This window comes from Canis aureus, chromosome 10 (assembly GCF_053574225.1).
Source record: "Canis aureus isolate CA01 chromosome 10, VMU_Caureus_v.1.0, whole genome shotgun sequence".
Classification (NCBI taxonomy): Eukaryota; Metazoa; Chordata; class Mammalia; order Carnivora; family Canidae; genus Canis; species Canis aureus.
This window is the reverse complement of record NC_135620.1, coordinates 27276884-27303447: the sequence shown is the minus strand read 5'-3', so window position 1 is coordinate 27303447 and position 26564 is coordinate 27276884. Positions and strand designations below refer to the sequence as shown.

Genomic DNA, 26564 nt, shown 5'->3' with positions numbered 1-26564 from the left:
GGCTTAAGGGAAGCTAAGAAGCTGAGTTTTTGTATTATAATCACATAAGCTTAAGACCACTTTGGGGGGGGGGATCCCTGGGTGGCTCAGCGGTTTAGCTCCTGCCTTTGGCCCAGGGCATGATCCTGGGGACCGGGGATCGAGTCCCACGTCAGTCTCCTTGCATGGAGCCTGCTTCTCCCTCTGCTTCTGTCTCTGCCTCTCTCTCTGTGTATCTCTCATGAATAAATAAATAAAATCTTAAAAAAAAAAAAAAAGACCACTTTAGAAGATGAACATACTCCAGGCTCTTCTTTTTCTTGGCTGTCCCTTAGTTGGTACTAACTCTCAGGAATACATAGAAAGAAGGCCTCTGGAGTACCACTCTACATTTTTAATTGTAGTTGCTTGACATGCATTTCCAAATAAGTGGAAATAAAGGTAAGCAAGGGATTATTTCTTAAAATACTGCAAAGGTGATCAATTATGAGGTTACAAAACCTAACTCAGTATCTTTCATATAATGGAAACTTAATACCTGTTGTGTGGATGTATGAACAAAATTTCCCTAGTACCAGGGAACTATTATTCACTTTGGCTAACTGATCAGAAACAAAGGAAGGGGGTTTTGGTTTTTAAGTGCCTTATTCTGATAGGGTTCTGGTTTAAGGACAAGTTGATTTTTGTGTATATATTTCAGATGCAGGTAAGATACTATATCCTGAAAATAGATAGTTGTTTAGAATTGTTCAACTTGGAGAAAGATAAAATGAGATGTGCTCAAATGGACACACACAGTATGGTATATAAAGCATAGAGGGTGTGAAACATGAGGTGTGAGAAGAACCCGTTTTGAGAGATTAACGCAGTATATAAAAAGTGGGAAGTTTAACATAGTGTTAAACTTTGGAGTAAAGAGAAAATTTGTCAACTGGGAAAATCATAAGATCAAATAAAACATTGGACAGTAGCACCTGGAAGAAAAAATAAACTAGACAATTTAGCCCAGAGAAGAAAGGGCCATGACGAAAAATGAATTTTTCTTAGGTATTTTCTTAGTGAAAAGGAGAAATATGTAAATTGTGCCACATTCAGATGAAACATAAGAGATTTCCATGAGATGTGACACCAAGTATTTCCTTCTCAGGAAATGTAGGAAAAATACTTATTAATGTGGCATATTTCGGCATAAACATAGGATCATAGGTTCATTTATAAAATACGTAATACGGATGCCTGTGTGGCTCAGCGGTTGAGTGTCTGCCTTTGGCTCAGGGCGTGATCCTAGAGTCCCAGGATTGAGTCCCCCACATCAGGCTTCCTGCATGGAGTCTGTTTCTCCCTCTGCCTAGGTCTCTGCCTCTCTCTTTCTGTGTGTCTCTCATGAATAAATAAAATCTTAAAAAAAATACTTAATACTATGAAATATTTGAGCTCTTACTATATGTCAGGCCCTTGGGAAGCATCAGTGAACAAAGACTACTTTCATACACCAGTGTTTTTAGAGTCACAAGTGCTGAAGAGCAAATCAGCAAGAGTTCAAAAGACAGAGGCAATTGTAGTTCGGTAGTAGAAAGCAACTACTCCATTAGATAATAGTGACCAGGGATCCCTGGGTGGCGCAGCGGTTTAGCGCCTGCCTTTGGCCCAGGGCGTGATCCTGGAGACCCGGGATCGAATCCCACATTGGGCTCCCGGTGCATGGAGCCTGCTTCTCCCTCTGCCTGTGTCTCTGCCTCTCTCTCTCTCTCTCTGTGTGACTATCATAAATAAATAAAAATTAAAAAAAAAAAAGATAATAGTGACCAGTAAGAGAATATTTGTAGGGTTTGGGGTCTCTTATGGAAGCATTAAATATGTTTTAATTTCTATGGTGTTACTTCTTTCCCATATTAACTAAGAGCATTATATATTGAGAAAATCTCTTTACCTACCTGGGAGAGACAGAATACCATTTGTGAAGTTACTCTTTCCTTGTGTCCTGTTTTATCCCATAGGTCTGATCTAGGCCAGAATGACCCTGTTCAGGATCACTTGCTATTTAAGAAGACTCTCCTGCCAGTCTGGAAGATGATTGCCAGTCACAGGTAGGTCTCCAAGCCTACCTTGGTCTTCACAGCCACTCTTCTCATTTACAGTGACTTTGATGAGTTTCCTCATCCTCTCAGAGTTTGTCCCTTAACAGGTTCAGCAGTCCTTTTCTGAAGCCTGTGTCAGAAAGGCAGGCCCCAGGATACAAGGATGTGGTGAAAAGGTCAGTGAAAGGCTGGTTGCTTTTATATCTGTCTTTTCATACTTTTTTTTCCAATCCATTAGATCAGTCCTTCCCTCCTTCCCTCCCTTACTCTCTTTCTTTCCCTTTCTTCTCTTTTCTTTTCTTCTCTTTTCTTTCTTTTCTTTCTTTCAATTTTATTTTTAGGTAATCGCTATGCCTGATGTGGGGCTCAAAGTCAGAACCCTGAGATCAAGAGTCACATGCTTCTACCAACTGAGCCAGCCAGGTGCCCTGATCTTTTCTTTATTTCATTTACATTACTTACAAACTCAAGATAGATTTTACATCTGAACAAGTTTGTAAAGTTATGGTAAGCTTGGTCTTCATTTGAGAAGGAATGCAGGGAACAAAAGGAAAATGATAGACCTTTTTTTTTCAGTATTCATTTTTAAGTAATATCCATTCGTTATAATCTTATATTAGCCTTTGATAGTTTTTGATAGCTTCTGGAGCAAAATTTTTAAAAGAACACTATATTCAACTAGCCATTATAAATATGCTAAGGCCAAGATGGTAATCCAAATGCTTGTAAGTATTGGTTGTTGGCACTATTTTGGATTTTTATAGCATAGTTCATCTAAAATGCAGTCATAAACCATTGTATTAATAGAATGTAAAAGATCAGAAAAGGATGTTTAGAGACAGATTCCTTCATTTTATAGATGAGGAAGGTAAGGCTCAGAGGTACTCTTGACTGGGGTGATCAACAGTGAATAGCAGAACTAGAACTAAACCCCAGATTCCCAGTTTAGTCCTCTTTCTACACTGCTATGTATTTTCCTTTATAATACACACTCTCTGTGTCTCATTAAATAGTTATTTAAACATTCACTTGATTCATAATCTTTTCATCTCCACAAAAGGAAAAAAAATTCTTAGCTTTTGATTGTGTAGTAAGAGAAGCAGATTAAACAATTAGTATATGACTACATATTGTGAACAGTTAATAACTCCCATGTGACATACTAATCATTGGAGCTCTTTACAACTTTGGTACAAGGGACCAACATCTCTCCTACAGTGGTAGAGTATAGTGGCTAAGTTTGTGGGAGTCAGGCTGCTTCTAAATTGGAATCCAAGCTGTGTGACTTTGAGCAAGTACTTAACCTCTTTAGTTCTGTTTCTTCCCTGCAAGTTGGTGATAGTAAGGTACCTAGCTTTATAGGTTTACTGAGAGGATCAAATGAATTAATATAGAAAGTACTTCATACTTGGCATGGTAAGCACTTAGTCTATTATAAAAAATCAAATGTTAGCGGCTGTTGCTATTTTATTATCTGATGGGAATTGTTATCTTTACTGTTGTTTTCATTAAGAGCTCGTTCTCCAAGAGATAATGTTAGGTCCCACATAAAGGTTTGATTTCCTGTGGTTTCTCTTGGCCATCTGTAGACCTATGGACTTAACTAGCCTGAAAAGGAATCTGTCTAAGGGACGGATTCGTACCATGGCTCAGTTCCAGCGAGACCTGATGCTGATGTTCCAAAATGCTGTGATGTACAATGACTCTGATCACCATGTGTACCATATGGCTGTGGAGATGCAGCGAGAAGTCTTGGAGCAGATTCAGGTACTGTATGTAGAGAGCTGTAAGAAAAAGGAGTACAGTCTCTGGAATCTGATTTTAGAAAGTCTATGAGAATAAGAGTAGTGTTAAAGTGACTTTATGTTCTCAGAATTTATGTTTAGACATGGTTAAGGGCCCATAGATAATGACATTGTACCTATTGCTTTGGAAAACCCTAAGCCTCTGTAGGACTAGCTTTCATAGATAATGAAGTAAAGTAGTATAGGAAGACAGGCAGCTGTAAAGAAGTCTCAAGGGAGCTGGGGATAGCTAAGTAATAGGAGCTCCTGCTTCCGGAGCCTCAAGTCAGAGAGCTAAACATGCGAACCAGAGGCTGGAATCACTATCCATTTTTTGGTTGCTACCTGTTGATATAGATTCATACTGTCCCGTCTACAATAATAAGACATTGTAGCCAGAAGATGACCTTTCAGGGTTTCTTTTCTGGGCAGGATCATACTTTGAAAGAAAAAAAGCATAGTCAAACCTTGCTGCAGAAAAAAGAAAACTGCATTCTAATCTCTATAGTTTTCCATAGATTCATAGCTTGCTATCTGCCTTGACTCTGTAGGTGCTGAGTATTTGGTTAGACAAAAGAAGAGACTTAAATAGCTTGGAATGAGAACCAGCCAACCCTGTAGATGATGGAAAACCTCTTAACCAAGAGCTGCTATCCTGACCTTTTCTGGAATTGAGACCTCTTATATGAGACTCAGAGAAGATCCCAATACTTGTTTACCAGTTTTTTGTTGTCTTTTCTAGTAAGAAAAATGCATTAAAGTCACAACCAAGGAGTCAAAGGTGCCTGTAGACAATTTAAAAAATGGGGAAAGCTGAGATTTGGGGTGATGCAGTAAATGTTGCTCACTTTTTCTGTTTCATAGGCTTGATTTAGATGTAATTAAACAACTCTTATAACTGCTCTATAAATAAATGTTATTTCACAAGTTGAAGATTGCTTTTTTTAATGATTACAGAATCAGGGAATAAATGGGACAGCATCTGGTAGAATGACTGTAAGGTATTTGACATGGGTTCTTACATAAAATGTCTGGAACGGGATGGTGTGGGATGAGGGGAGAGTGCTTATGATTTGTCTCATTATTTATAAGGTTGATGTAATTAAAGTGTCCTTGAAATGGCTATGAGGGTTAAATAAGATGAGGACAGGGATCCCTGGGTGGCGCATTGGTTTAGCGCCTGCCTTTGGCCCAGGGCACGATCCTGGAGACCCGGGATCAAATCCCACGTCGGACTCCCGGTGCATGGAGCCTGCTTCTCCCTCTGCCTGTGTCTCTGCCTCTCTCTCTCTCTCTCCCTCTGTGTGTGTGTGTGTGTGTGTGTGTGTGTGTGTGTGTGACTATCATAAATAAAAAATAAAAATAAAAATAAAAAATAAATAAGATGAGGACAATGTTGGAAAACGTCTAGTACTCTAAGATTGGCAAGGGGGGAATAAAGAGACTTGTAGTGGCCCCTTCTCTTCATTATAAAGGAACCCAAAGTCTGTGACGCGCTGTGCTGGGATTGGCCCTCTGGAGCCACCGTCCCTGAACTTTGCTTTGGGTCTCTTAGCAACAGGCTGCGGTGGCCCAGCAGGAGTGGGCGGCAGGGTGAGTGCGTACGGAAGGGCTGCTCCCGTGGGGTCTGCGAGTGCACTTCAAATTGGCACTAGGACCTGGGAATGCTGCTTTCCAGTCAGGCCAGATCCAGTGCAAGACCTTCTGGGAGGGGCGGGAGAAGGGCGGGGGTGGGGGGGGCGGGGGCAGGGTAGACAGTTCACCAGCAGTTGCGAGAGTCTGCGCCGCACGCAGGCCTTCGGGTTGCCCCTGGCCTCTGTACCTCAACGAAAGTGTTTAGGAAAACCAAGGGCATGAATTAGACATAGAGTAGAAATTGTACTTTTTGTTTATTTATTTATGTAATCTCTACACCCATCCTGGGGCTCGAACCCCAATCCAGAGATGGAGGCACCTGCTCCCTGGACTGGGCCATCGAGGCGAGGCGCACCCCCCCCCCCATTGTATTATTGAGACTGCTTATCGAAAAAGATTCGGCAGTTTCTAACTTTATAAGCTAATAAAATCAAGCGCCTAATAATGCTGTTTATAATCACAATTACATTAAATTTGGGGTGGGGGTGATGCATGTCATTGCAGTTGATACCTGTGGAGAATCTCCTAAATTGTACCCTGGAAAGGCAGAATGGAGCTATCAATGCCCCCACCTCAGATATATGTAGAAAAAACTTTGGCTATTATCAAACCAGATATTGCTGACAAAGAGGAGGAGATACAGGATATTATTCTCAGATCTGGATTCACCATTGTTCAGGTAACTTCTGGGCATGATGATGATGGTTTTTATTCTCTTTGCTCCTTAAAAAAAAAAAAGAAAAAGTTTAAATATGTTAACCTATTCAGTGCTTTAGTGCTTAGTACTAAACTTAGATTTATTTTAATTTTTCAGTATAAAAGTTGTATGTGTTAGTTTTAAAGTTTTTTTCAGGGGGTACCTGGGTGGCTCAGTTGGTTAAGCATCTACCTTCTGCCCAGGTCTTGATCCTAGGGTCCCAGGATCTGCATAGGACTCCCCACTTCAGTGGGGAGCCTGTTTCTCCCTCTCCCTCTGCCACTCCCCCTGTTTGTACTCTCTATCAAATAAATAAAATCTTTAAAAAATTAAATAAATTCTTTCATTTTTCAAAAGGATATAAAGCGAGAATTAATTTTTTTAATTTTTATTTATTTATGATAGTCACACACACAGAGAGAGAGAGGCAGAGACATAGGCAGAGGGAGAAGCAGGCTCCATGCACTGGGAGCCCGACGTGGGATTCGATTCCGGGTCTCCAGGATCGCGCTGGGCCAAAGGCAGGTGCTAAACCGCTGCGCCACCCAGGGATCCCTAAAATGAGAATTAAAATTCCTTTTCCTCCTCTCCTCTCTCACCCAAGTCTCAATCTCCAGAAAAGGCAACTACTTAGTGCCTTCTGTCTTTGCAGGATATTTTTTTTCTTTGCAGGATTTTTGTAAGCATTTACAAACATTTCCCCCTATAAAATAGGACAGTCTTCTTCCCTTGACCCCTTTTACAAAGTTGCTCAGTTATTATATCTGAATCTCTCATTCTTCCTAACTTCTGTGTAATATTCCCCTGTGTGAATGAACCACAAGTTATTTACTTGTTCCTCAATTGATGGGCTTTTAGATTGTTGGAATATTTTTCAATTATTTTTTTAAAGATTTTATTTATTAATTCATGAGAGACACAGACAGGGAGGCAGAGACATAGACAGAGGGAGAAGCAGGCTCCCTGTGTAAAGCCCGATGTGGGACTCGATCCCAGGACCCCGGGATCACAACCTGAGCCAAAGGCAGGTGCGCTCAATCCCTGAGCCATCCAGGCACCCGGAATTTTTTTTCAAAATGGGGGCAACTGGGTGGCTTAGTGGTTGAGCATCTACCTTTGACTCAGGTTGTGATCACAAGGTCCCAGGATCGAGTCCTGCATTGGGCACCCTACAGGGAGCCTGCTTCTCCCTCTGCTTGTGTCTCTGCCTCTCTCTGTCTCTCATGAATAAATCAATAAAATGGGATCCCTGGGTGGCGCAGTGGTTTAGCGTCTGCCTTTGGCCCAGGGCACGATCCTGGAGACCCGGGATCGAATCCCACATCGGGCTCCCGGTGCATGGAGCCTGCTTCTCCCTCTGCCTGTGTCTCTGCCTCTCTCTCTCTCTCTGTGTGACTATCATAAATAAATAAAAATAAATAAATAAATAAAAAATAAATAAATAAATAAAATCTTAAAAAAAACAACAACAAACATTTAATGTTTTGGGACACCTGAGTGGCTCAGTCGGTTAAACATCTGCCTTTTGGTTAGGTTGTGATCTCCAGGTCTTGGGACCAAGTCCCTCATCCTGCTTCCTGCTCCCTGCTCAGCGAGGAGCCTGATTCTCCCTCTGCTCCTCCTCCTGCTCCTGTCTCTCTCTTTCTCCCCCTCTCAAATAAATAAAATCTTAAAAAAACAAAAACAAAAACAAAACCATTTAATGTTTTAAGCCTTATCCTGCATTGGTAAAAGTTTGAAAATGTATGTAAGAAGAGTGTTAAAGATGATCAAACAGGGATGCCTGGGTGGTTCAGTGGTTGAGCCTCTAATGTTGGCTCAGGTTGTGATCCCAAGGTCCTCGCAGGAGCCTGCTTCTCCCTCTGCCTACGTCTCTGCCTCTGTCTCTGTCTCTCTGTATCTCTCATAAAAAATAAAATCTTGGGGCGCCAGGGTGGCTCAGTGGTTGAGCGTCTACCTTTGGCTCAGGGCATGATCCCGGATTTCCAGGATTGAGTCCCGCATTGGGCTCCTTGCATGGAGCCTGCTTCTCCTCCCTCTACCTGTGTCTCTGCCTCTCTTTCTGTGTCTCTTTTGAATAAATAAATAAATAAATAAATAAATAAAATCTTTTTAAAAATGAAGATTATCAAATAGAATGGAATATTTTGAATATTCCTTTTTTGTATTATTCCTATTTGAAATTCCAGGTTTTTAATTCTCTTATATTTGTTAAGATTTTTTTTTAAATTTTTTATTTATTTATGATAGTCACGGAGAGAGAGAGAGAGAGAGGCAGAGACATAGGCAGAGGGAGAAGCAGGCTCCATGCACCAGGAGCCTGATGTGGGATTCGATCCCAGGTCTCCAGGATCGCGCCCTGGGCCAAAGGCAGGCGCCAAACCGCTGCGCCACCCAGGGATCCCAATTCTCTTATATTTGTAAAGTGTCATATTGTCTATTTTGTCAGTGCTTTGTTTTTATCTTTTAAAAAGGATTGTATTTATTTTTTTGAGAGAGAATGAGAGCCGGAGAGATCATAGAGGGAGAGAGAGAGGGAGAAGCAGACTTGTTGCTGAGCAGAAAGTCAGATATGGGCCTCAGGGATCATGACATGAGCTAAAGCAGACACTTAACTGACTAAGCCACCCAGGTGCCCCTGTTTTGTCAGGGTTTTAAAAAGAAAACTTCATCTTCAGGGAAGATAAGAAATTTCATTTGAGTTTAGAAGCATAGGTAAAAGCTCGGGATAGGAATGGTACAAGAAAGTGTAAGGAAATAGTGCAGGAATGTATAATGAAATATTTAATATAGTTAAGAGACTCAGGTAAAGAACTTCTTAATAAATGTTAGGAAAGGGCAGCCTGGGTGGCTCACTGGTTTAAGCGCCTGCCTTCCACCCAGGGTGTGATCCTGGAGTCCCAGGATCGAGTCCCGCCTCGGGTTCTGGCATGGAGCCTGCTTCTCCCTCCTCCTGTGTCTCTGCCTCTCTCTCTTTCTCTCTTTCTCTCTCTCTCTCTTTGTATCTCTCATGAACAAATTTTTAAAAATTAAAAAAAAAATCTAAAAAAAAAAAAAAGGGAGGGTGGCCTGGGTGGCTCAGCGGTTTAGCACCGCCTTCTGCCCAGGGCCTGATCCTGGAGACCCAGGATCGAGTCCCACGTCGGGCTCCCTGCATGGAGTCTGCTTCTCCCTCTGCCTGTGTCTCTGCCTCTGTCTCTCTGTCTAATGAATAAATAGATAAAATCTTTAAAAAAAAGGAGGGGGGGGATTGGTTAAGTTTACTCTGACAGGGGCAATACAGTAGCTCAGTGGTTGAGCGTCTACCTTTGGCTAAGGTTGTGATCCCAGAATCCTGGGCTCCAGGATTGGGCTCCAGGTGAGGAGCCTGCTTCTCCTCCTACTTGTCTCTCTCATGAATAAATAAAATTAAAAAAAAAAAAAAAAACCTGATGAAACCACCAAATTGATTACTATGCAACTAATTGAAAATGAAAAAAGAGGAACTTCTCCACATTCTGTTACAAAAAGGAAGATGACAGCTGTATATAGCAATCTTTTGTGATAGAAAAATACATATTCATGTTTGCCAGTGTTTGCAAAATGAAGCACTAGGAGATTAAAAATGGTTGCCTATTTGAGGGCAAGGAAGAACAGGGTGAATTAAGACAGGAATGGAAATCTGATTTTTCAATATGCCTTTTTATAGTGTTTTGAATTTCTTATCCCTCTAAGTTTATTTATTTTTTTATTATTTTTTAAAGATGTTATTTATTTATTTATGAGAGAGAGAGAGAGGCAGAGACACAGGCAGAGGGAGAAGCAGGCTCCAAACCGGGAGCCTGATGTGGGACTCAATCCCAGGTCTCCAGGATCCGGCCCTGGGCTGAAGGCAGCGCCAAACCGCTGAGCCCCCCGGGTTGCCCTATCCCTGTAAGTTTATTACCCATTAAGTTTTGGGGGAAAAAATATTAAATGAAGTCTACAAATAAGATAAAGATAACATATTTAAGTTTTTTTTAGAAGTCCGTATTTTAGAAACAGTGAAAAACTTAAGTAGCTCATGTTAAATATGCCTATGAATCACAAATACTGACACATCTTTATTTTTTTTAAGATTTTATTTATTTATTTGAGAGCATGAAGAGAGGGAGGAGGCAGAGAGAGGGAGAAGTAGGCTCCTTGATGAGCAGGGAGCCGACTTGGGACTTGATCCCAGGACCCCAGGATCATGACCTGAGCCAAAGGCAGACACTTAACTGACTGAGGCACCCAGGCGCCTCACATCATAATTTTAAATAATAGAATCAAGGATTATACTAAACCAGATGGTTTTGTAATTTCTCAGATTTCTTTTTCTTGACTATATGAATTTCAATATGAAAACCTACTTTGCAGTAGTTGGTCCTTGACTGGTGAGAATGTTAATTAGCATAAATACTAATATTTAACACTTTTCCTAATCAGCAGTAAATTTCGTGTTTTTTTTTTTTTCAGCAGTAAATTTCATACCCAAGAAAGCTTTGGTATAGTGTATGCTTCATTCTTGTTTTAATTGTGATAAAATATATACAACATAAATTTATCATTTTTAGGTGTACAGTTTAGTGATCTTAAGTACATTCCCTTTATTGTTCAGCCATCACCATCCATCTCTTATACTTTTTCTTCATCTGAAACTGAAACTGTGCTCATTACTCACTCACTCTGTTTACCCCTCTTCCCAGACAGGGAAGAATAGTAGGTACTATTCTGCTTTTTTTTGTCTCTCTGACTTTGACTATTTCAGATATCTCATGTAAGTGGAATTGTACAATATTTATTCTTTGTTCTGTATGCTTTTAAAATAAGCTTTAGGGGCAATTGGGGTGGCTCAGTCCATTAAGCATCTGCCTTCTACTTGGGTCATGATCCCAAGTGTCCTGGGATCAAGTCCCACATCGGGCTCCCGGCTCCGAGGGAAGCCTGCTTCTGCCTCTTTCTCTCTCCATCTCTCATGAATAAATAAAATATTTTTTTTCTTTTTTCTTTTTAATTCATGAGAGACAGAGAGAGAGGCAGTGACAAAGGCAGAGGGAGAGAGAGGCAGAGGCAGGCTCCATGCAGGACTCAATCCCAGATTCCTGGGATCATTCCCTGAGCCAAAGCCAGATGCTCAACCGCTGAGCCACCCAGGCGTTGCTAAATAAATAAAATCTTAAAAAAAAAAAAAAAGACTTTCTTGTAGTTGGAAGTCCATTGAACTTGAACCTTTCTTGTTGCACCTAGGGAGACTCTGAAAAATGATGCATCCTTTCAGTAGGTGGCGGTGTATGCTTTGTTACAAAATAAAGTTTCCCCAAAAACCCAAAAAACAAAAAGCAAAATAAAAGTTTCCTTTCCTGATACTATTTAATACTGCTTCTTTTTGTGAAAATATTCACCCAAATTCCAAAATATTTTACCTGGTCCTATTTTGTTAAAGATTTATTTAAATTTGAATGGGAGGAGGGGCAGAAAAAAAAAAAAGATTTATTTAAATTTATTTGACAGGGAGCACAGGCAGGGGGAACAGGAGAGAAAGAAGCAAACTCCCCACTGAGCAGGGAGCCTGATGTGGGGCTCTAATGCAGGGCTGGGTCCCAGGACCCTGGGATCATGATGTGGGCCCAAGGCAGAAGCTTAACTGACTGAGCCATCCAGGCACTCCTGAAGATTTTATTTTTAATCAGTCTTCACACCCAGGGTGGGGCTCAAATTCAAAACCCCAAGACCAAGAGTCACATGCCACATGCTCCACTGGCTGAACCAGCCAGGCTTCCTGACCTGATTTTTTTTTTTTTTTTTAGTATTTATTTATTTGAGAGACAGCATGGTGGGGGCAGTGGATGGGCTGTGGGCAGAGGGAGAAGCAGACACCCTGCTGAGCAGGGAGCCCCATGGGAGGCTTCATCCTAAGACCCTAAGACCTGAGCCCAAGGCAGACCAACTGAGCCACCTAGACACTCCAGAATTACTGATTCATTATCCATTTTTTATTTTTGAGAGAGTGAGCATGAGGCAGGGAGAGGAGCAGAGAGCAAGAGCAAGGGAGAAGCAGACCCGCTGCTGAGCTGAACCCTCCCTACCCCCCAGCTGAAGGCTCGACATCAGAGCCCTGAGAAATCGGAGCTGAAGTCAGACACTTAACCAAATGACTCACCTAGGTGCCCCTCATTATCAATTTGTTTTTTTTTTAAGATTTTGTTTATTCATGAGAGACAGAGAGGCAGAGACAGGCAGAGGGAGAAGCAGGCTCCATGCAGGAAGCCAACATGGGACTCAATCCCGGTCTCCAGGATCAGGCCCTGGGCTGAAGGTGGAGCCAAACCCCTGAGCCACCCGGGCTGCCCTACATTTAGCTTTCTTACCTCTCCCTTTCTTTGTAATACAAAAATCTCAAATTTATAATCAGATTAGTATTAATTTCAAGTTATTAATGACTTAATTATTATTGAACTGTCATTTTAAATACTTTTGTTGACTTTGTTTCTCTTATAGAGAAGAAAACTGCATCTCAGCCCTGAGCACTGTAGTAACTTTTATGTGGAACAGTATGGGAAAATGTTTTTCCCCAATTTAACAGCTTACATGAGTTCTGGACCACTTGTTGCCATGATATTAGCTAGACATAAAGCCATCTCTTACTGGAAAGAACTTTTGGGACCAACTAATACCTTAGTAGCTAAGGAGACACACCCAGACAGGTAACTTTCCAACGGGGAAAAATGGAATCCAACTATAAAAATGAAAAAAACAACAAAAAACACTCCCAAAACTGATTGTAATAGCAGTTTATTTTCATTTGAAAGTTTTCCTAAGCCAACTTTTTGGTTTTTTATTTGGGATGAGGGTGGAGTCAGTTTTACATTTTAGGTATAGAAATGTTTATCTTAATACCAAGTACCCCAAAAGTCCTCAGGGAATGTCTGATTTATGACTGATTAGACTAATTCTCTCATCCTTGAATTAAACTGCCACTGACATAGGATTTTTCCATAGGAAAATTGGCATGGCTTTTTAAAATAATTTTGGTAGTAGAAGGCCGGAAAACCAGATTTTCAGCATTATCATCAAAGTTTGGAAACCAGGGAGGACATTGAATTCTTACATTTTTTAATATATGTTGCCCTTTCACTTCTCACAAAGCAACACCTCTTCACCCAACAAATTCCTATTTTCCAATGTATCCCTCCTGCAGATTTAAATATAGTTGACACTCATCTAGATAGATTTAACCTTAAATTCAAAATAGATTAAAACTGGGATCCCTGGGTGGCGCAGCGGTTTGGCGCCTGCCTTTGGCTCAGGGCGCGATTCTGGAGACCCGGGATCGAATCCCACGTCGGGCTCCCGGTGCATGGAGCCTGCTTCTCCCTCTGCCTGTGTCTCTGCCTCTCTCTCTCTCTGTATGACTATCATAAATAAACAAAAATAAATTAAAAAAAATAAATTAAAACTTCCATATGTGAGAGAAGTGGCGATGCTTCTGTAAAATTCCTAAGTAGAATGCATATGTAAAGAGTAAGGAAAGGCTATCACATTGGGTGTTCATCATCTCTAACGTACATTTATTTATTTATTTATTTATTTTTTCTAACGTACTTTTAGTCTAAGGGCAATTTATGGCACAGATGACTTAAGGAATGCACTTCACGGGAGCAATGATTTTGCCGCAGCAGAAAGAGAAATTCAATTCATGTTTCCTGATGGTGAGTTACTGATGAGTAATTTAGTCAAGTACATGTCCCTGTTGCTTGCTTTTTCTTTCATTTGGGTGATGTAGCTAGGAAAGAACAGAGTTTTTCTCTGTATATTTTGTCATATTTTCAAGTTATAGTTACTTACAGTCTTGAGACCAAGAATGTAAAACTCAATATTTCCCTCAGAACTAAATTGGTCCTGTGGGGAATCTTTTGATGTTTACTTTTTTATTAGCCATGTTTAGGGTTTCTCTTCTCCTTTGTTGCAATTCCTGAAGTTCTCCCTAATGCATAAGTTTGTTACACATGACAAAAGCAGTCTCCCTTGGAAATTATGATAGATTTCTCACTTTCTCTCATAGTTTATTGTGAAATTAGTAGGTCTCAGGCCCTTTTTTGTTCCCTTCCTGTTATGGAAGTTGTAAATCTTTAGATGTGGGCATAGTAAGGAACAGCATTGAGGTTTTTAGTTTGTTTTCAATAATATGTTTAGGGCAGCCCAGGTGGCTCAGTGGTTTAGCGCCGCCTTCAGCCCAGGGTGTGATCCTGGAGACCCAGGATCGAGTCCCACATTGGGCTCCCTGCATGGAGCCTGCTTCTCCCTCTGCCTCTCTCATTCTCTCTCTCTGTGTCTCTCATGAATAAATAAATAAAATTTAAAAATAATAATATTTTTAGATCCAGAAGAAAACTTGGTGATTTCTGTTACAAAGAAAAAGATGTAAAGCCTTGGGAAGCTTCAAATATTTTTTTGGCCTATTATTTTTCTCTTAAGTCATTTAGGCCTATACCTTAGTATTTTCTACTGATGATTTATTCAAAGAAAATAAATCAGTCTTGGAGATTTAAAAGTCCTGAATCGGTGGGCAGCCCGGGTGGCTCAGTGGTTTGGCACCGCCTTCACCCAGGGCCTGATCCTGGAGACCCGGGATTGAGTCCCACATCAGGCTCCCTGCATGGAACCTGCTTCTGTCTCTGCCTCTCTCTCTCTCTCTCTCTCTCTGTGTCTCTCATGAATACATAAATAAAATATTTTTAAAAATAAAAGTCCTGAATCTTTTTTTTTCCTTTTTAAAAAGATATTTATTTATTTAAGAGAGAGCATGAGTGTGGGATGGGGTGGTGGAGAGAGAGAAGCAGACTCCCCCTGAGCAGGGAGCCTACTGGTCACCCAGATGGGGCTCATCCCTGGGATCATGACCTGAGCCCAACTGAGCCACCCATGCAGCACTATAGGTCCTGATTCTTAGACAAACAAAAGCTGATGGGTTTTGTTTTGGTTTTTTAGCTATTGATTTTTATTTATTTTTACTTTCATTTTTTAATTTTTAAGTAATCTCTACAGTGAATGTAGGTCTTGAATTCATGACCTTGAGATAAAGAGCCTCATGCTCCACCCACTGAGCCTGCTGGATGCCTCACAAAAACTGTCTTATAGGTATCTGTACACGAAAGGATTTGCCTACTTACATATTTTATTGTTATTGATCTAATTTTTATCATATGTCTCTTCCATTAGGGTATCTTTTTCTTTGGAATTATTGTGGAAAATTTCAAACATCAAAAGTAGACAAAATAATATAATAAATTCCTATAATAAATTCCTGATGAACCTATCACCCAACTTAGATAATTATGATCGGTCTTATTTCATCTATAATCTCTTCAACTTCTCATGCTTCCATATTATTTTAAAGTACATCTCAAACATGAAATGTCTTTTTAATGTGATAGTACTTTAGATTTAGTCCTACTAGTGAATTACATCTTTCCTCTGACTCCAGGCATCTAACCTCTGAGTTTTTCTCTTCTCATCAGTAAAATGCAAATATTATTAGTACCTTCCTACCTACTAGGGATATTGTTAGGGTTGAACGTATAAATGCATGTAAAATTCTTAAGAGTGTTTGGTGCATATGTGCTCAACTATTAACTGCTATTATTGTTTTGTTTTTTCTAGTCCTTTTTGGGGGGAAGCACTTCTTACTCATAGGATTATATCCCTAAACTGGTATTTTAGATTGCTTTTGATTTTACCCATTAATTTGTCCTCTTAACATGAGTTTAAGAGACATAGTTAGACATTTGAGAAGCAGCAGTTGTAAGATAAATATAAATGATTACCTGCCATGCTGCAGATCTTTTCTGTGAGATTGTGAAGTTCTTTGGAGTAAATTCTCAGGGTTTGGGGTATGAGCTCCCTCTTGCTTACCAATCAGTCAAGAATCATGTGCAAAATCTTGTATGAGGAGTCCCTCAAGCAAGCCATAAAGATATTCAGACATGTTCCTAACCTTTGAAAAAAAAGTAGTGCCCTTACCTCTCCCTTTCAATAGAGATGGCTAATTCATGGCTTTGCTATATTCCATTCCTTAACAAATTTATTGAATTACCTACTATGTGCCAGAAATATGAAGATGAATATGTCCCTGCTCTCAAGATGAGCATATTTTAAAAATCTATAAAAATAATACAATATATAAACTACAAATGTCATTAGAAATCTTCAAAAACTGCCATGAAGGTTCATCTGTGTAAGAAACATGAAAACATTCTTTATTTTCACATTAATTTACCCAAACCTAGTTGCTAGACAAATAATAAATAACCAGCAAAAATATATAGAGGTAGATAGGCACCTGGGTGGCTCAGTCAGTTAAGCTAATGACTCTTGATTTCAGCTCAGATTGTGATCTCAGGGTTGTGGGGTTTAGGCTTTCAGCAGGGAGTCGGCTTCAGGATTCTCTCTTTCTCTTTGTCTCTCTCTGACCCACCCACCCCTCCTTGCTCATGTGCACTCTATTTCAAATAATCTTAAAAAAAATGTAGAAACAATCTAAAAATGAAAGAAATAATGTCATTCACAATAGCATCAAAATAATAAATACTATTTCACTCATAGGTGGGATTTACAAAACAAAATAAACAAAGAAAAAAGAGACCAAAATACAGTCTTAGAAACAAACTGTTAAAAAAAAAGAAGAAAGAAAAAGAAAGAAAGAAAGAAGGAAGAAAGAAAGAAAGAAAGAAAGAAAGAAAGAAAGAAAGAAAGAAAGAAAAAAGAAAACAAACTGTTGGTTACCAAAGAATAGCTGGGTGGGGGATGATGAAATAGGTGAAGGGGGGATTTTTTTTTTTAAGATTTATTTATTTATTCATGAGAGAGACAGAGAGAGAGAGAGAGAGAGGCAGAGACACAGGCAGAGGGAGAAGCAGGCTCCATGCAGAGGTCCTGATGTGGGACTCGATCCTAGGACCCTGGGATTACGACCTGAGCTGAAGGCAGATGCTCAACCACTGAACCACCCAAGCATCCCAAAGGGGGGGATTAAGAGTACACTTGAACACTGAGCAATATATAGAATTGTTGAATCATTATGTTGTATACCTGAAACTAGTATAACACACTGTGTGTCACTTATACTGAAATTACATAAATAAATAAGTAATACTTAGGAATAAATTTAACAAAAGAAATGCAATTCTTATACACTGAAATGCATAAAACACTAATGAAAGAGGGACACTGGATGGCTCAGCGGTTAAGCATCTGCCTTTGGCTCAGGGCATGATCCTGGGGTTCTGGGATCAAGTCCCACATCGGGCTCCCTGCATGGAGCCTGCTTCTCCCTCTGCCTGTGTCTCTGCCTCTCTCTCTGTGTCTCTCATGAATAAACAAATAAAATCTTTATTTTTTTTAAATAAAATCTTTAAAAAAAATTACTGAAAGAAGTGAAAGACTATCTAAAATAAAGAGACATCCCGTATTGATGGATTAGAAGAGTCAGTATTGTTCGGATGGCAGTTCTTTCCAAACTGACCAATTAATTTAATGCACTTCCTATCAAAATCCATACATTCTTTTATGTAGAAGTTGGCAAGCTGATTCGAAAATTTATATGGAATTGCAAAAGATTTAGGCAAGGTAAAACAATTTTTAAACAGAAGAAATAAGTTGGAGAGCTTCCACTAATCTTATTTCAAATCTTACTATGAGACGACAATAATTAAGAGATAATTAAGACAGTATTTTACTAGATATTTAGATTATGAAACAGAAGTGAGAATCTAGGAATAAATCCTTACATTTATGGTCAGTTGATTTTCAACAAAGGCACCTGGACAGTCTGATGGGGAAAGGATGATCTTTTCTGCAAATGATGCTAGGACAACTGAATATCCACATGCAAAAAAAGAAAAGAGAGAAAGAATTCAGATCCTTGTTTCACACCTAATACAAAACTTAACAATGGATCATAGACCTAAACACAAGAGCTAAAAATATCTAGAAGAAAACATGGAAAATCTTCATGATCTTGGGTTGGACAAAGGGATTTTTTTTAATATGACATCAAAAACATGATACAAAAAACTATTGATAAATTAGGCTACCTCAAAATTAAAAGAAATATGAAGATGAATAAGAATATGTCTCTTTTGGGCAGCCCTGGTGGATCGGCGGGTTTAGTGCCGCCTCCAGCCCAGGGCGTGATACCGGAGACCTGGGATCGAGTCCCACATCAGGCTCCCTGCATGGAGCCTTCTCCCTCTGCCTGTGTCTCTGCCTCTCTCTCTCTCTGTGTCTCTATGAATAAACAAATAAAATGTTAAAAAAAAAAAAAAAAGAATATGTCCCTTTTAATGTTTCAAAAGCCAACATTAAAAATATTGAGGGGACGCCTGGGTGGCTCAGAGGTTGAGCATCTGCCTTCAGCTTAGGGCGTGACCCCGCCAGGGATCGAATCCCGCATCAGGCTCCCTGCAGGGAGCCTGCTTCTCCCTCTGCCTGTGTCTCTGCCTCTCTCCCTCTATGTCTTTCATGAATAAATAAATAAAATCTTAAAAAAAAAAAAAAATTGAGAAGGGATCCCTGGATGGCTCAGCGGTTTGGCGCCTCTCTCTTCGGCCCAGGGCATGATCCTGGAGTCCCGGGTTGAGTCCCACATCAGGCTCCCTGCATGGAGCCTGCTTCTCCCTCTGCCTCTGTCTCTGTGTCTCTCATGAATAAATAAAATCTTTTAAAAAATAATAAAAATAATAAAAATATTGAGGTTAGCCACAAACTAGTAGGAAATATTTGCAAATCATATGAAATAAGGGACGTTTATCTAGAGTTTATGAAGTTTTCAATTTTTAAAAAAGATTATTATTATTATTATTTTAAGATTTATTTATTTAGGGCAGCCCGGGTGGCTCGGTGGTTTAGCGCCACCTTCAGCCCAGGGCATGATCCTGGAGACCCGGGATCAAGTCCTGTGTCGGGCTCCCTGCACGGCGCCTACTTCTCCCTCTGCCGTGTCTCTGCCTCTCTCTCTCTCTCTCTGTGTCTCTCATGAATAAATAAAATCTTGAAAAAAAAGATTTATTTATTTATTCATGAGAGAGAGAGGCAGAGACATAGGCAGAGGGAGAGGCAGGCTCCTTACAGGGAGCCCAAAATGGGACTCCATCCCAAGACGTGAGATAACACCCTGAGCCGAAGGCAGACGCTCAACCACTGAGCCACCCAGGTGTCCCAGTGCTTGTGTGTGTTTGAACAAACTATGTATGCTATGTGTCTAGTTCTGTTTTTTATGAAAAAAAAAAAAACTTTTATAAGTATCATCTACTAAAATTTCTTTCTTTGTAATGATTATATAATATTTCATCATTTGTGTTTTAAGGGGAATACATTTGTATTTGCAGTGATTATTGAGCCCATTCCAGTTGGACAAGCTGCTAAGGACTATTTAAATTTATATGTAACACCAACTCTGCTTCAAGGACTCACAACACTTTGTAAGGAGAAACCAGCGGATCCTTTTGTAAGAACTCTTTTTATTCACACTAAAGAAGTTGTCTATAGTTTTCATATTTAGAATATTGTATTTTTTTGAAACAGTGGAAGTATTAAGAGCATTTTAAAAACCATTTCAGGGATCCCTGGGTGGCGCAGCGGTTTAGCGCCTGCCTTTGGCCCAGGGTGCGATCCTGGAGACCCTGGATCGAATCCCACGTCGGGCTCCAGGTGCATGGAGCCTGCTTCTCCCTCTGCCTATGTCTCTGCCTCTCTCTCTCTCTGTGTGTGACTATCATAAATAAATAAAAATTTAAAAAAATAAAATTAAAAAAAATTAAAAAAAATAAAAACCATTTCATATACATTTTAGATACTTATATATAACTTTTGATTACTTATTCTTTTGTTGCATTTTAACTCTTTAAGAACATTGTTCCTATAAAGCAAAAAAACAACAACATTGTTTCTATTTTTTCTTTTTTTACAGATTTTACTTATTTATTCATGAGAGACAGAGGCAGAGACACAGGCAGAGGGAGAAGCAGGCTCCATGCAGGGAGCTCAATGTGGGAATCAATCCTGGGACTCCAGGATCACACCCTGGGCCAAAGGCAGGCACCAAACCACTGAGCCACCCAGGTGTCCCATCAACCATCAACAACATTGTTTCTAAATTTTTTTTTTTTTTTTTATGATAGGCACACAGTGAGAGAGAGAGAGAGGCAGAGACACAGGCAGAGGGAGAAGCAGGCTCCATGCACCGGGAGCCCGATGTGGGATTCGATCCCGGGTCTCCAGGATCGCGCCCTGGGCCAAAGGCAGGCGCCAAACCGCTGCGCCACCCAGGGATCCCAACAACATTGTTTCTAAATACATTTTCAGTTACTATGGCCTTCAAATGCAGAGCATTGTTTTGGGGTATAATTTATATAATCAAATGATAAAATTAGATATATATTTGAATTTTGTTCAACATTTTAATTTTTAATGATATCTAAATTTTTCCATTGAAAATATATTTATTCATGTCCCTAGATACCTCAGCATTGTTCAGTCAGGTGGAAGAATAGTTGGGTAAGAGGAACTAGTAGGTTGTCCAGGGCCATATGTCTTCTCTGCTCCTTCCTTGCAGGTCCTCCCACTCATTTGAAGACTGAGAGATAATCAAGGAAGGTTATTTCACTTATTTATTTTTTAAGTAAGCTTTATATCCAACATGGAGCTTGGAACTCACAACCTCAAAATCAAGAATGACATGTTCTTCCCACTGAGCCAGCCAGTCACCTCAGTAAAGGTTATTATAATTACCAACCGTGACAAAATATCTCTAGCCTCTGTTACCATTCTAAAAAGGAATCCCTGGGGATCCCTGGGTGGCGCAGTGGTTTGGCACCTGCCTTTGGCCCAGGGCGCGATCCTGGAGATCTGGGATCGAATCCCACATCGGGGTCCCCGCATGGAGCCTGCTTCTCCCTCTGCCTATGTCTCTGCCTCTCTCTCTCTCTGTGTGACTATCATAAATAAATAAATAAAATCTTTTAAAAAATTAAAAAAATAAAAATAAAAAGGAATCCCCTTTGGAAGACAAAAGATTTAATCTCTCCTACTAACTTTGTCACTTTTACCAAAAATAAAAGATAGGCAGGTTTTTCTCTTTTTTTTTTTCCTTTTATGTATTTTTCTTAAATATACCCAATGTGGAGGTCAAACTCATAATCCCCCGAGATCAAGAGTCACACACACCCTACTGACTGAGCCAGCCAGGTGCCCCTAGGTAGGTTATTTCTTTAATAGACATTTTCATCGTGACAAAACATATGTTTATTTAGTAAGAAACCTGATACTACTGAAAAATGTAAAGAAAAGAAAAAGATACCCCTGGCTCCATTTCCTAAGCCTGTCTTTGAAGTCATTTTGCCTGGATTCAACTCTGATTCCAGATATCTAACCTCTGAGTGTTTCTCTTCTCACCAGTACAATGCAAATAGATTAATACCTGCCTACATAATAGAGATATTGTTAAGGTTAAATGTATAAATGTACAGGGGGTGCCTGGGTGGTTCAGTCAGTTAGGCACTTAACTCTTTTTTTTTTTTTTTTTTTTGAAGATTTTATTTGACAGAAAAAGAGAGAGAACAAGCAGGCGAAATGGAAGGCAGAGGGAGAGGGAGAAGCAGGCTCCATTTGGAGCAGGTAGCTCAATGCAAGACTCGATCCCAGGACTCTGGGATTATGACCTGAGCTGAAGTCAGATGCTGAATCAACTAAACCACCCAGGTGCTCAGCATCTGACTCTTGGTATCAGTTCAGGTCTTCATCTCAGGAACATGAGTTCAAGTGCCACATTGGGCTCCATACTGGGTGTGGAACCTACTTAAAAGAAAAAAAGGGGCAGCCCTTGTGGCCCAGCAGTTTAGTGCGCCGCCTTCAGCCCAGGGCATGATCCTGGAGACCAGGGATCGAGTCCCACGTCAGGCTTCCTGCATGGAACCTGCTTCTCCCTCTGCCTGTGACTCTGCCTCTCTCTCTCTCTCTCTCTCTCTCTCTCTCATGAATAAATAAATAAAATCTTAAAAAAAGAAAAAAGTATGAATGCATGTAAAATTCTTAGAATGTCTGGTGCATACATGCTCAAACATTAACTGCAATTTTTTAAAAAAGATTTTATTTATTTATTCATGACTCAGAAAGAGGCAGAGACACAGGCAGAGACACAGGCAGAGGGAGAAGCAGGCTCCCTGCAGGGAGCCTGATGTGGGATCCCAATATTTATTTTTACCTAACATTAACATTTACAAATGCTAGCTACTAAACACACCATTTGATACTTTTTACCTTGTATACTCAATATTTATTATAAGTTATTAAATAACACCACAAACAAAATTGCTCTGTTTTAAAAGAAGAGCTTATGGCATTTTCTTGAACTGATATTTTACAGTTTATTAATTGATCACATATAGATAATAGTTTAGGTCGTTTCTACTCTTTTGTTATTATAAACCGCCAACAGTGAATATTTTCATTCATATGTCTGTGTACCCTATGTCTATAGGATAAATTCCTACAAATGGAAATAGTAAAAAAAAAAAAATGCTATTTTTAAAATAATGTTGTTTGATGTGTTTGATATGTACAATTTTAACTTGGATGAGTATTGCCAAATTTTGTAGTGATTATACCATTCTATACTCTGGTTAAAAGTGGATGAGAGACACCTGGGTGGCTCAGTGGTTGAGCATCTGCCTTCAGTTTAGGGTGTGATCCAGGGATCGAGTCCCATATCAGGCTCCCTGCATGGAACCTGCTTCTCCCTCTGCCTCGAATAAATAAATAAAATCTTTAAAAAAAAAAAAAAGTGGATGACAGGAGGCTCCTGGGTGGCTCAGTCGTTGGAACATATGACTCTTGAGTTTGGGGTCATGACTTAAAGCTCCACATTGGGTGTAGAGTTTACTTTAAAAAAAAAAATGTAGTGTCTGACTGGCTCAGTCAGAAAAGCATGCAGCTCTTGATCTCAGGATCATGAGTGTAACCCCCACAATGGGTGTAGAGACTATGTAAATAAATGAAAAACTTAAAAAAAGAAAAAAGGAATGAAATCAGAAAATTCTCCAAGTTTGTTTTTTGTTTTCATGATTGTTTTCTATATTCAGAGCCTCTTGAAATTCCATATGAATTTGAGGATTGACTTTAACATTTCTGCAAAACCATTTGTTAGGAATTTCATAAGGATTGGATTGAATCTGTAGCTCACTTTGCATAATAATGACGTCTTACCAGTATTAAGTCATTTGGGGCACCTGGTTGGCTTGGTCGGTGGGGCATGGGATGTTTGATCTCAGGGTTGTGAGTTCAAGTCCCATGTTGGGTATAGAGATTACGTTAAAAATAACATTAAAAAAAAAAAAAGAAAAAATAGTATTAAGTCTTTCTATCCATGAACACAGGTTATCTTTACATTTACTCAGGTCTTTAAATGTCTTTTAGCAACATTTTAAAGTTTTCAGTATACAAGTTAGTTAAATGTACTCCCAGATTTTTTTTTAATGCTACTGAAATGAAAGTTATTACTTATTTTCCTTTTTGAGTTATTGCTGATATGTAGAAACACAAATGATTTTTTTTAAAGATTTTATTTATTCATGAGAGACACAAAGAAAGAGAGAGGCAGAGACACAGGCAGAGGGAGAAGCAGGCTCCATGCAGGGAGCCCCACGCAGGACTCGATCCCAGGTCTCCAGGATCATGCCCTGGGCTGAAGGCGGTGCTAAACCACTGAGCCACCCAGGCTGCCCAACACAAATTATTTTTGTGTTATCTTTTCACCTACAACTTTGCTGAGTTCATTTATTAGTTGTAGTAACTTTCTTGTGGATTCTTTGGGATTCTATATGTAGGATCATGCCATCTGTTAAAAGGAGATAGTTTACTTCTTTTCCAATTTGGATCTATACTTCACAATCTTGCATAATGCAAAACTTAGTGTTTCAGTTTTTTAATGGTCATTTTCTCATTGTCAGTGATTTCGAAAACTAAGTTTTAAATTGATATATATTTATACTACTTATAGTGTAAGTTTGTATATATAGTATAAATTTATATCATTCATAGTATATATTTATTATTTATATAGTATATATATTGAAATGTTTATTAAGAGTTTTTTTTCTTTTTTCCATAGATTTGGCTAGCTGATTGGCTACTGAAAAATAATCCCAACAAACCAAAGCTTTGTCACAATCCAGCTGCAGAAGAACCCTAAAGTTCCTCAAAGAACAAATCACTATCTTATTGTAAAATACATGCTTCTACATTAAAACAAACAAACCTTCCTAACGGTTTAAGTAACTACGTGCAAAATAAATTGTTTTTAAAAATATAAGTTTTAAAGAATGTGTTTTGTGTATAGGATAGCATTTTCTAAGGTAAAATATAGCTTTAGGGTATGATTTTTATTTTCCAGTAAAAAATTGATTTTATCCAGAAGTATTTAGAATATTAATGAGACAAATGTAAATTTCTTGTGATCGTAAAGTGGTATCCAATTAAGAGAACAGCAATTAATTTGTATAAGACACATTGGGGGTGCCTGGGTGGCTTAGTTGGTTAAGTGTCTGCCTTTGGCTCAGGTCCTGATCCTGGGGTCCTGGGGTCCTGGGATTGAGCCTCACATCAGGGTTCCTACTCAGCAAGGAGTCCTTCTCCCTGCCACTCTCTTGAGTCTCTTGCAATCTCTTTCTCTCTCTCTCGTAAATCTTTTTTTTTTTTTTAAGATACGAACAATTTTTTTTTAAGATTTTATTTATTTATTCATGACAGAGAGAGAGAGTGAGAGGCAGAGACACAGGCAGAGGGAGAAACAGCCTCCATACAAGAATCCTGATGTGGGACTTGGTCCTGGGACTCCGGAATCAAACCCTGAGCCAAAGGTAGATGCTCAACCACTGAGCCACCCAGGTGCCCCTCGTAAATCTTTAAAAATAAAAAACACACATTAGAAACAACTGAAGATGAAAAGTCCATGTACCAACAAAAACCTACTTTAGATTTCTTTGCTGCTTGACATTCCCCTACTGTGCCAGGCAAGGGTAGTGGCTGCTGAAAATGCCACCAGGACAGGGCTAGCTAAAGACACATTTGATAGGGTGTTAACTATATAGAAAATGACACTGTACAGTTTAAAAACAAGTTTCCCACAGTTTTACATTTCACTTTTTTTCTTCAAAAGGAGTAAGTTGTATACTTTAGAGATGAGAAAGAAAGTAGAACCCACTTATTTATCATCATCATCATCATCATCTTCATCCTCCTCCTCATCCTCTCCATCTTCTAATCCTTTTTCTGGTTTTCAGCTTTGAGGACTCTTTTTTTTTTTTTTTTTTGAGGACTCTTTTTTTTTGTCACATAAACTTATTTTTATATTTTATATTTCATATTTCAGCAATTTATCTGCTTTATCTATTTCTCCTCAGCAGCCATGTTGTCCTAAGACTGCTTGTCATCTGCAGCAATGCTATTCCACATCTCTCCCTGTTCCTTTGCAGCATGACCAGTGCATAGGCAGGATGTTCTCCTTGGATCAGGGGCATTACTCAACAAGACTCAATGTAGCCTCTTCGGTGCATCTGGATCCTTGAACTTTGTTTTTGTTTCTCCTTTAGGAAGAATGCAGTTATCCATTTCTTTTGCAACTGCCTTGTCTGCATTTGCCATGTCTTCAAAGTTACCTTCCTCTTCAGCAGACATGTCCTTCTACCTCTCTGGGCACTTTTTGTAAAACTCTGAGAAGGTGACAAGTATCTGGTTGCTTCTCGTGCTCCTCTTGGCAAGTTTGCACAAAGAATGCCTATGATGACATTTTGCTTCTTGGTCTTTTAGGATCTTCTCTGCCTATGTATGGTTATTTTTTTTTTTTTTCAGTGTAATACAGAATCACCCAGTGCCCATCTGGCTCTGACTTGCCCTGGTCCTGTCTCTTGGGAGCAGTACACTGCAATGGCTGTCAGCTTACGGTATGATTTTAACAATGATGTAACACTGAAGGATAGAAGACTGATAGAAGATGTTGCTTATTATTTTTTTTTAAGTTCGAGAAGTAGGACATGGAACTTTTTTTTTAGTAAGTTCTGCATGGAGCTTGAACTCATCACCCAAGTCACATGTTCTACCAAATGAGCCAGCCAGGCACACCACAACACAGAATTTTAGTTATATTTTCCTAAGCATATATCCTCCATCTAGATGCATAAATGATACACAGTTCACACCATTTAGTTTTAAAAGTATTTAAGTATCTAAATAATTATTTTGTATAATTAAAATGGTCTGAACTGTGTTATGATTTTAACTAATCATTTATATATATTTCCTCAAGTGCCCTCCAACTGTGACCAGACAGTAGGGTAGCAA

At 39.4% G+C, this 26564-nt stretch overlaps 2 protein-coding genes across 9 annotated transcripts in view; both read left to right on the top strand.

Moving 5' to 3' along the window:
• Positions 1-4774, top strand: part of BRD8 (bromodomain containing 8) — a 32878-nt gene extending 28104 nt beyond the window's left edge. For 5 of the 6 annotated variants that reach the window (XM_077911819.1, XM_077911818.1, XM_077911820.1 and 2 more), the window contains 4 exons: positions 1977-2066; positions 2165-2233; positions 3647-3824; positions 4393-4774. In XM_077911819.1, coding sequence (XP_077767945.1) covers positions 1977-2066; positions 2165-2233; positions 3647-3824; positions 4393-4443 — 388 coding nt within the window. In that variant the 3' untranslated portion in view covers positions 4444-4774. Of the gene's footprint in view, positions 1-1976; positions 2067-2164; positions 2234-2398; positions 2481-3646; positions 3825-4392 lie in introns of those variants that run through there. The other variant, XR_013387726.1, reaches the window with a different exon arrangement.
• A 523-nt stretch (positions 4775-5297) lies between these two features.
• Positions 5298-24537, top strand: NME5 (NME/NM23 family member 5). 3 transcript variants are annotated; one of them, XM_077911833.1, is made up of 7 exons: positions 5298-5434; positions 5981-6155; positions 12672-12877; positions 13782-13882; positions 19559-19677; positions 20785-20821; positions 24337-24537. In XM_077911833.1, the coding sequence occupies exons 2-6, from the start codon at positions 6027-6029 to the stop codon at positions 20800-20802; spliced, it is 573 nt and encodes a 190-aa protein (XP_077767959.1). In that variant the 5' UTR covers positions 5298-5434; positions 5981-6026; the 3' UTR covers positions 20803-20821; positions 24337-24537. The 3 variants fall into 3 exon arrangements, with proteins under 3 accessions (XP_077767959.1, XP_077767956.1, XP_077767957.1); XM_077911830.1 differs by lacking the exon at positions 20785-20821; XM_077911831.1 differs by lacking the exons at positions 5298-5434; positions 20785-20821 and adding an exon at positions 5451-5518.
• Positions 24538-26564: the final 2027 nt, after the last annotated feature.